This window comes from Silene latifolia, chromosome 2 (assembly GCF_048544455.1).
Source record: "Silene latifolia isolate original U9 population chromosome 2, ASM4854445v1, whole genome shotgun sequence".
NCBI classification, from domain to species: domain Eukaryota; kingdom Viridiplantae; phylum Streptophyta; class Magnoliopsida; order Caryophyllales; family Caryophyllaceae; genus Silene; species Silene latifolia.
The window spans coordinates 155845213-155856357 of NC_133527.1; the positions used below are offsets into that span (position 1 = coordinate 155845213).

The 11145-nt window shown below is 36.3% G+C and overlaps 1 protein-coding gene across 1 annotated transcript; it reads left to right on the forward strand.

The window, feature by feature from the left end:
- Positions 1-6822: 6822 nt before the first annotated feature.
- LOC141641493 (uncharacterized) lies at positions 6823-7611 on the forward strand. Its single transcript, XM_074450152.1, has one exon. The coding sequence runs from the start codon at positions 6823-6825 to the stop codon at positions 7609-7611; it is 789 nt and encodes a 262-aa protein (XP_074306253.1).
- The last annotated feature ends 3534 nt before the right edge of the window (positions 7612-11145 follow it).

Below are 11145 nucleotides of genomic sequence, written 5' to 3' on the forward strand. Positions count from 1 at the left end.
ATAAAGCAAGATGCCATCCTTGGCATTTTCTCCTTGCTCCAACCGTGCTCCCTCCTCTTTTCTTAAGAGAATTTTGTTCTCTTATCATCATTCTTACACATTACATGCAAAAGCTTGCTCCATATTCTCCCACTTCTCTCTAAACAAGTTTTAGAATACAATAAATTGTTCATCCATTCTAATGTCAAAACAAGATTACTAGTGTAGTAATAAATATAATATTGGAATCATTTTTAAGGATACTAGTGTATTAATCTAGTTAATTAGGATACTAGTTTAAGGGATAAGTCTTGGGTGCAATCTAAGGAGGATCTCTACTTTGGGATTTTTGGAGGATCATCCAACATATTAAGCTCAAGAACAAGTGAAGGAAGGTGACCTTACTTGTACTCATAATTTCGGACCATATATACAATGTAAGGGACATTGTTTTTCCTCATAAATCTCTTATTTTGTTATGCATGCACTAGATCTAAAGAACAAATAATTAAGAAGTTAATTAGTTCACTATTAGAGGAGTCTAATAATAGGTATATGAACCTAACATATACTGCATAGAAATGCATGCAAAAATATGGAATACGTGCATATAAAAGGCATGCATCAACTAGAGATACTAAATAATTAATCGAGTAATAGTGGATGTAGATCCCAAATTGTGAGATCGAAAGACTTCAAAATCTATTGTGCCATGTACTTCATTGTTTCGTTTGTTTTATTTATTGTTGTTTAGTGTGATTTTATATAAACTAAGACTCAATTAATAAATCTACAGTTTTATCATTACACTTAATTTAATAGATCGAATAAATTGAAAAACGCTCTGTACTTAATTCAACCCCCCCCCCCCCCCCCTACACACACACCATCTTTTTTTTTGTGTGTAAGGTAAGTATATATTAAGCTCATAACATCACAATTTACATCATATAGTCATCTTTTTGTATGACCACAAGAATAATTCTATCATAGATCAATTACACAATAAAATTAACTATCTTAAGTTGCTTTGTGAAATTTTACTAATCCATTCCCTATCTCTATTGTGTAATGGTTGTTCATTCCTGCTCCAAAACCGTTGAAGAACCTGTTGAATAGTATCTCCTGCTTGTATTCTTGGGTGTAGCATGGAACAATTAATCCTGGTCTGGTTTCTTGCTTTCCCGATTGCATAAGATATACCAACAAGGCAAGCACAAATTATATTCCTCTGCAATTTACTCCTTCCCCCTGATTGTCTTAATCCAATGAATAATATTCCTAGGATCAAAGTTAACTTCAAGCTTCTGCTGCAAATCAGACACACACAGACTATTGTACTGACAATTATAGAACACATGACCATGGTCTTCATCTACACTGTCGCATAAGTAGCAGGTGGTATCATGGCAGAATCCCATCCTCTTCATCCTGTCCTTAGTGAGCAATTTGTTGTGCATTCGCATCCAATAAATGAAGAAATGCCTAGGTATATTGGCCCTGCTCCATGTAATGTGATACCATGGGACAGGAGGTCCAACATCCCTTAACCAGATATACCCCTCTGCAGCTCTATACTCCTCGTCTTTGCCTACCCATTTATCCTCATGATAGCCTGGTTTAAACACTTGCATTATAGAATAGATCTTCTTCCAAGACCAACTACAATCAGAAGGGATTTGGTAGTTAGTCCAGTGTTGATCTTTCATATAAACATGATTGATCTATCTAACCCATAAGTGATCAAGTATCTGTTTCTTTTCGGACCTTTGGTCAAGTTGTGCAGGCCATGTTTCTAGTTAGAGGTTACTTGGCTTTAGGTCAGGTTATGTGACCATGTATCGAGTCTCGGAAGTGGAATGTTTCCATTTGTCGTTCGGGATGGTTTGTCCCAAGAGTTTGGTGCACCACGTTCAGATTGGGGACGTAATAAATCGAGATTGGGGACGTAATAAATCGTAGCCCCACCTGGGGATTTTCGTCGAGTCATGTTTGGTTGAGTTGTATCTTTCATTTGTTCATTTTTGTTTGTTTGGCCATGATGTCGTCCGTGCTCATGAGTCACTCGTGCCTTACTTACCTTATTATTGTTCTTCGTTGAGGACTGGTGAGTCACGTTTGGATGTGTGTGGCTTTTATGCTCTAGTTGGGTCTAAATGTCATCTCATTTAGCTTGTTTGGTCTAAATGTCACGTCATCCCCTATATAGTAAGAGATAGAATAAAAATTCTCAAAATTTTTCTTTCCAAAATCCATCTAGTTAATTGAGGAAACAAATAAAATTTTCGTTCTTTAAGTTATTATCTATTCATTAAGATATAACAGTTTGATCACTATCATTTTTTTTTATTAAGCTCTACATTATAATCTTTTAAAAAGTAAAATAAAGCTATAATTATAATTATAAATTGCTAAATTTTTTTTTATTGGCGTTATTATTACTTATTAAAAATGATTTCACACAAAATTATTTGGTATAAACAAATGTTATTAGCTTTGTATCGAAAAAAATTATTAAAATAATTTGAAATTGTCTTTTATTACTCTATTATAGGACCGTTCTATAGCATAAAACGGGCCAACCAACAAAGAGTTATGAACCACGATTAAATTCGTCCACATTAATAAAAATTGAATGTTTCTCTCATACTGAAGCATAAAGTGCCCATAAACTCTCGTCGCCCCTTACTCCATCATCACCATCACTACCACCATCACCACCTCTGCTACCACGGCCAACACCACCCTTTCCACACTGCTTCTGTTATCCACGTATTCATTGACGGATTACCACCTTATGACCATCAACGTCATTAAATTCGATCGGCTTTCTCCCCCCTTCATTCCATCGATCAACTACGATGATAATTGGCAATCATGATGAACAATAAATACTATATGGTTCAAAATATGATGTTGTACCATAATTGAAAACTGAAATCATCACTTATAAATCTTAACTTATTGATTTAACTTGAATACTCACTTTCTTATGTTGAGAACTTTGACATAGTTTGCATAGTCACTTTTAAATGCTGAAACTTTGACATTTTGAATACTCACTTTTTAAAGTTGAGAAGTGTGAGATTTATGTTAAATATTCTATATTTTAAAGGAGTTAAAAGCATTTTCTTGTAGCTTGTGTTTTATAAATGAGTACTTTAATTGGAACATATATATTTAGTTTTAACATTTAAAAGCTTTAACTTCTTAACTCACAATTTCAATTCAATTTAAGAGTTGCGAAGATTGAGTTTTAGCTTAATGACTTACAGTCTTAATGTAACGACTTAGTGGTTTATGGTAAGAAGTCATGAAAATTTGTTAGGAGGTGTCATGTTACGCGCGGAAATTGATGTGTCCATTAATGTAGCCACAAGGCTCGTCTTTACGTTTTTTGGGTCTTGTTGGTACGGAATTGGTCTCTTACCATGAGACCGTGCTATATAACAATTTGTGTTTATTTATATAACAAGCAAACAAAAGTGAAAATTTAAAACTTATCATTACCAAAATTGGTTAACAATTGGTTGGACAACTATTGTCCATGAGCCAAATACCAATAGGATGAAGCACATATGTCGGAGCATCCTTTATATCCCAAAAGAGACCCCATACCATGAGGCATGTTTAATGGTGTGGGCCTTGTGAACAATAATCATCCAACACCCTTCATTTTAAAAGTTACAAATCTCACTATCAAAGCAATCACAGAGTAGTATTGGACATTAGACTCCACTATTTAATGTTTTGGGCCTCTTGCAGTAGACTCTACACTTTGTGGGCTCCTCTATTTGTCCATTACTGTGGTAAGGGCGGCCCATTACAGATAAGGGCAGCAAATAAAGCTAAATAGTAAAGACCCATTTGTCACCTGGTACATTTTTGTGTCTCTTTCATGGGTCATTCGTTGTACTAAGTTACAAAACTACCAAACCCCTACCATTTTCTCACCCCATTTCTGATTCTTTTTTCTGACAATCTTAAACATATTTCTCTTTTGTAGGTATCCAAATTTGAGTATTGGGTTTAGTCATTTTATTTATTGTACTCATTCCGTGTCGATCAATAATTATCTATTATTTTTGACACAAAGATTAAAAAAATAAATATGGGTAAATTTGGATCACACAAATCTCTTTACCCCATATTAGACCTGGCAAACAGATCGGGTCGTGTCGGGTTCATGTTCGTGTCACATGTAAATGGGTCAGAAACCCTTCAACCCAAACCCGACCCGTTTAAATCTCGTGTCGTGTTCGTGTCGACCCACTTACATAAATGGATCATCAAGCCTCAACCCTAACCCGCTAATACCGTGTCGGGTTCGGGTCGTGTTTTCGTGTCATATCAATATTTGGAAAGTTTGAAGTATATTTATGTGATGAAAGATAAAAAAAATTAGGATTAATTTATTAAATAGGTCATTCGTGTCGGGTTCGTGTTTAAAGAGCTCAACCCAAACCCGACCCAATTAAATATCGTGTCGTGTTCGTGTCGACCCACTTACATAAATGGGTCATTGAGCCTCAACCCAAACCCGTTAATTTCGTGTCGTGTCATTATTTGCCAGCTCTACCCCATATACACATGAGAAATGGCTCACAAAAGTTTCCTAAGAATGAAAATAGATAACTATCATTGGAAGTTGGAACACCCTAAAATAAAAATAGATAACTATTAGACCGAGACGGAGGGAGTAAGTAGTTTAGAATTCTTCATCGGACTCATTGTTAGGGCATTAGTAATAGATGAACCTTCAATATGTTTGTTCTCATGCCACATAAGATAATATATAATTCATTTACTTACAAACCTCATACCAACAATAGATAAACCTCTTCAAGGTTCATAACATGACCCACTATACTATTTTTTCTCTCACATTCTCTCTCCACAAACCTGTATACTATATTGTAACCCCTCTCATCCATGAACCTCAACACCCATGTCCAACAATAGAGGGTTTGTAAACAAACCTCTAAAATAATTGACACATCATTCTACAAACCTTTTGACAAACCTCTATTACTAATTCCCTTACGGCTTTTATCGATATTATATGAGAATAATTGTTACTGAGGTGGTTGTAAAAACGACTTTTCACAATTGTTATATGATCCGGGAATGCAACATTTTGGTTTTTACGTTAAAAATTGTACGTTTTCATTTTTTATACCAGAAATCACATTATCCATTTTTACTCCCTTCGCCCCGTTCATTCTACCTATTTTATTTTGGGGTGTCTAAGTTAGTTGTTTACTTTTGTATTTTGAGAATGTCTTTCATGAGTAATTAGATTCTCCACACTCAGTTTGCTCCCCTTGTCATCACATAATTGACATTATCTTCTTTTCTTGGTCTTTGTGCCAAAACCAAAGCAGCTAGTCTTACTATAGACGGATATATCCGTCTATAGCTAAAGACAGGTCAAATAGCTTGAAAGTGGTGACATTTTTTTGCCCCCACCACCGCACTTGTTGCTTGTCCTATTAGGAATGTGGTATTGTATTTGGCCCATTATTAGTTATAGACGGATATGTGTCGTCTATAATGAATTTTTGTGAAACCAAAGGTAAACACATGACAAGTACGAACGAGTATATTGCTCATTTGCGTTAATATAAATGGAGCAAATCAATGATTTTGGAATATTGTAAGTGTGTTTGACCTAGATTTTAAAAGAGTTTTTTTGCCCAAAAAAAACACAAATTTGGTCAAACAAACAATTAATTAAAAGTTCAAAAGTGTTTCTTAAAATCTTAAAAAAATTTGCCCTTAAAAATAGAAGCACCAATTTGGCGCTTTTACTTTTAAAAAACACTTTTTGAAAATTAAGCTTAATAATAAATAACAAATTCATCTTTAACAATCTAGATCAAACATACTCATAAATAGAACGAATGAGTATTATCTCTACGAATAAAAAGTGTGTTCATGCAAGATATCAATCATGCTTAACATGTATTTTATTGCATACACTCGATACATGTATGTTGATTAACGAGTATTTACAAACCTAATAGGAATGATTAATGGAAATCCTTAAAATTGTCATCTCATTCATAAACAACTTAACAATTCTAACAAACCAGCTAATCTTCCTTAAAATGGGATAAATCTTTTTTTTTTCCAATGTACTTGGCTTTTGTTTTATTCCTCTCAAATGAATATATTTCAGTCGTTTTAAATTTAAAACAAATGTGACGAAAATTTGGCGTACAAAAATGAGTGAGTATCAAATTTATTTTGGGTGGGTAAGGAGTAACTATTAGTGAAACCTAGGAAAGTAACCACTCTATTGTGTAGGGTTTACCCATTAATGAATAATGACCCTAGAGATTATAGAATATCGACCCATAACTCTCAAAGCAAGTCACCCTCGCTCCTCCCTTTGATTTTTTTCGTGCTACTCATAACTAACTATAAGCTCCAGCCACGCCTTTCATTTATTTTAACCAAAACTCCAATTCCTTGTTACTTTTGTATTCCTTTGACAAACCATTCTCCTTGTCTCCCAACTAATGCACACATTCCCTATAAATTCATACTTGAACAAAACTCAAAAAAACACATAAATTTAATTCCATACGCTCCATTTCTCCCAATCTACGATAAAATAAAATAAAATAAAATTCTCACCTATTTTTTCTACAAATACCCCTGTTTCTCATTTTTCCGAATTTATAAAACAAGTAAAATTCTCCCTCGCCTTTACAAATTCCGTTGTTTTCCCATTCTTCCTACTCTATAAAAGAACTCAAATTCCCACTCATTTTAACAATCCATACAAAATATCAAATTCTTACTCAAATTTCACAAATTCCCTTAAATTCTCCTAAAATGGCAGTTGATCTATTATCAGATACAAGCTCAAGCAGGGGAATAAGCCCAAGAATATCATTTTCCCATGATCTTAAAAATTGTGAAATTGTACCCATTGAACCACACACCCCTTTAAAAACATCTCTTTTAGATTACGATTTCGACTTCTGCGTTTCGAAACGAAGATGTGATCAAGATTCAACCTTGGCTGATGAACTCTTTGCCAATGGTGTTATTCTTCCTATACAAATCAAGAGAAAAAACATCCCTTTTGTTACAAAATCCAAATCCTCTTCTTCTTCTTCTTCGTCGAGTTTTTTGCCTCCATTGCCACCATTGAAGAACAACAATGAAGGTGATCATACGAAAGAAACAGAGCAAAAACAGAGCAACAACAACAACACCACCAATAATGAAGATAGTAAATCATTTTGGAAGTTTAAGAGGAGTAAAAGTTTGAATTGTGGAAGGATTTACAGAAGGGGATTATGTTCATTGCCATTATTATCAAGGAGTAAATCAACAGGTTCAACAACTAGTGCTAAAAGATCATTGATTAGTAAAGATGAAGCTTCTGTTAATCATCATTATAATCATCATCATAATGGAAAGCAAGCTTCTTTGAAGAATTCAAGCTTAAGCAATCATCAAAAACCTCCATTGAAGAAGAATTATGGTGGTGGTTCTTCCTTTAATTCTGGTCTTATTCAAGTTAATCCAATTATTAATGTTCCAACTGCTAGTTTATTTGGGCTTGCTTCTTTTTTCTCCAATGGTGGTAGTAAAGATAAGGGCAAGAAGAAATGATCTCAATGTTTGGGGTGTTGATGTCATTTCGGAAATAGTTTCTTTGTGTTTGCACAAACAGTTTAGAAATGATCTTCATCAAGACCAACATTTCGGGTTGATGTCATTTCAGAAACAGTTTCTTTATGTTTAAATAAACATTTTAGGAATGATATCAAGGTGGTCCATTTTTTCGGGTTGATGTCATCTCGCAAACAGTTTCTCAATGTTTTAATGAACATGCTAGCGATGAGCCGGAGCCTTTAAAACACTGAGATAAGTTGATATTTAGTAGTTGACTTGACTTCCTTGGGTGTTATATTTTTTTTTAATAATTTTCATAAATTTGGTAGAAATTGGGTATTGAAATTTAATTTGTATCATGTGATTAGGTGTATAGAAAAGAGAGGGGGGTGGGGGTAAGGGATGTGATGATATAAGAACATCCCACATGGTATGAAGCACTAAAAAACAGGTAACAAATTGCTTCATTGGCTGGATTTATCTGTCCATACTCTTGCTCAATATGGAACATTGGGATTTGGGAGTATATATTAACTGTTGATGATGTTTTGATTTTTATATGACATACTAAATCATTATTTACTTTAGTTGTGTTTTTATTTGTCCAAGTTCTACTAGCAATTTGTAGGGTTTCCATGTCTTTTGATAGACTCCAAAGAGCCGTTGCTAAAGATCACAGCAAGGGATAGCACATCCCATAATTCAAGCCCAAATTGATTTCCTTCCTAGTGTATATATTTGTTACCTTTCTTGTATATTCCAACCTTGCATATATATAGACAATAGCATACTGTAAAGGACACAAGTTTGCAATACAATAACAATTATTCTCTACAATCCTCTCTATAATTTATAATATGGTATCAGAAAAGCTAGGTCTTTTCATCTAAAAAAAAAAAAAAAAAAAAAAAAAAAAAAAAAAAAACAGTACACACGCCTCCAGCGTGAATCTTCCCCTGTTTTTCTGCATCTTTCTCTGGTTCGCTCTGAATGACGAACTCAGAATCTGCGGTTGTGGTAAATCCTACCCCGCCTCCATCCTACAATCTGGTTCATGTAGAACACACGGGGCACAGCATTACCCCGATTGTTTTCGACGGCACGAATTACGATGAATGGTCTCGATCATTCCATCTCGCTCTTCTCGCCAAAGGTAAACTTGGGTATATCGATGGGTCTATTTCCCAACCATCGGTTACTTCTGATAAATTCGAAACATGGCAATCAACCAACGCTTTGGTTACCATGTGGATCTTTAACACTTTCACTCCGGCTATGCGACGTCAAATCTCTCTCAGACCGGAGGCTAAACTAGTGTGGCTCGATTTAAAAAATCGTTTCTGTCAGGCCAATGAAGCAAGAATTTATCAACTGCAAACCGATTTACATGCTTGCCGCCAGGGTGCAAATGAGTCTCTGGTGGATTATTTTGGTCGCTTAACAGCGATTTGGGACGCTCTTGTCGATCAAGACCCTTTTCCGAAATGCTCTTGCACTTCCTGTAGCTGTGATTGGGTCACCCTCATGACTAATCGCAGGGAAAAAATGCGGCCTGACCGTGGGAAACAGTCCGCCTCACCCAAGGTCAACATGGTTTCTGGTAAGTTGTCCTCGGCTTCTACTCCTAGTTCTTCTGGTTCGGCCTCTGTTTCGGCTACCCAAACTCCGCTTGCTCAGTTCGACAACATAGATTTAAACTCACTGACACCGCAAGCCTTGGATGAATTGGGCCGTCTTTTACAAGCTCGGCAGTCCGAAAACAGTACAGACCGACTCAATGGTAATGCCTTCTCCTCTTTATCTTGGATTATTGACACGGGGGCATCCCACCATATGTCGGGATGCCTTTCACATTTTTCGAATCTAAAAAATATTACTCCTCTCTCTGTCGGATTACCCAATGGGGACCTCACAATTGCTACTCAAAGTGGCGATGTTAAATTAGCACCTCGTCTTATTTTACGCGATGTCTTATATGCCGCTAATTTACATTGCAATTTATTATCTGTGTCTAGTCTTCTAATGGATAAAACCTTGACAATACAATTTTCTCACAATATGTGTCTTATTCAGGACCGTATCTCGAAGACGGTGATTGGTGCGGGTGAACAATACGAGGGGCTCTACCATTTGCACGGTGTCCGCAATGATCAAATTCATGCCAACATGACTACTAAAGGCAATCCCCTTGAACTTTGGCACCGAAGGTTGGGGCATCCCTCTTCCAACATTTCTCGTTTTTTACCATTTTTTAATAAGAATTTTCGCTCTTGTGACGATTTTCATAGCAAACATTGTGACATTTGTTTACGCGCGAAACAAACTCGCGAACATTTTATTTAAGTACTAGTTCTGCTACTTCTGCTTTTGAACTCATCCACTGCGATTTATGGGGGCCTTATTCCGAAAACGCCTCCTGTGGCTCTAAATTTTTCCTTACTATAGTTGATGATTTTTCCCGTTCTACATGGGTTTATTTATTGCGATCAAAAAGTGATACTAAACAAAAATTGCTTAATTTTTTCGCTATGATAGAAAGACAATTTCAAAAGAAAATTAAAATTTTCCGAACCGATAATGGGACAGAATTCCGACCCCTAATTCCTTTTTTCAACGAAACCGGTGTCTTATTTCAAACTTCCAATGTCGACACTCCTCAACAAAACGGGAGAGTCGAAAGGAAGCATCGTCATATCTTAAATGTTGCACGTGCTCTTCTTTTTCAAGCTAGCTTACCAATTTATTTTTGGGGAGAATGTGTCTTAAGCGCGGTTTATTTAATAAATCGTACTCCGACATCACTCCTAAATGGCAAAACCCCATACGAGGTTCTCTTTAACAAACTTCCCCCATTTGAAAATCTTCGCATTTTTGGGTGTCTCGCCTATGCCAAAGCTCTAAACCGGACTCATGACAAATTTGCCTCAAGAAGTAGAAAGTGTGTTTTTATTGGGTATCCATTTGGCAAGAAAGGTTGGCGTCTTTACGACTTAGACACAGGTGTCTTCTTTGAGTCACGCGATGTTGTGTTCATTGAAACCGACTTCCCATACCAACAGCTCAACATTCATGACACATCAAGTGAACCTCCTTCTCTTACATTAGACACCCTATCTCCTCTTATTATATCCTCACCTTTGTCTTCTACGGATCAACATACTACGGCCAAAACTGTGGCCCAAACTGCGGCCCAATCTCACTCCCCAAACCAGCCCACTGTGGACCCCCCACAATCCGGCCCAATCACACAACCCGACCCAACCGTTGCCTCCTCGACGGACGAACACACGACCCCTGATCCGGGGGTCTCCTCTTCCTCCACTTCGACACAATTGGGCAGGGGTCAACGAACCAAAATCCCAAATTCGAATCTCAAAGACTTTGTTCTCACCACATCTCGCCCCTCGGTAAATTCACTCATCACCGCTCCATCGTCTTCAGGTACCATCTACCCTATCTCACACTATCTTAATTATGCGAACTTTTCTACTAATCATAAAGCCTTTCTTTCGGCCGTGACGAAACATCACG

Excerpts from the sequence above, each read along its gene's own strand:
- LOC141641493 (XM_074450152.1), top strand. The coding sequence starts at position 6,823 with ATGGCAGTTGATCTATTATCAGATACAAGCTCAAGCAGGGGAATAAGC.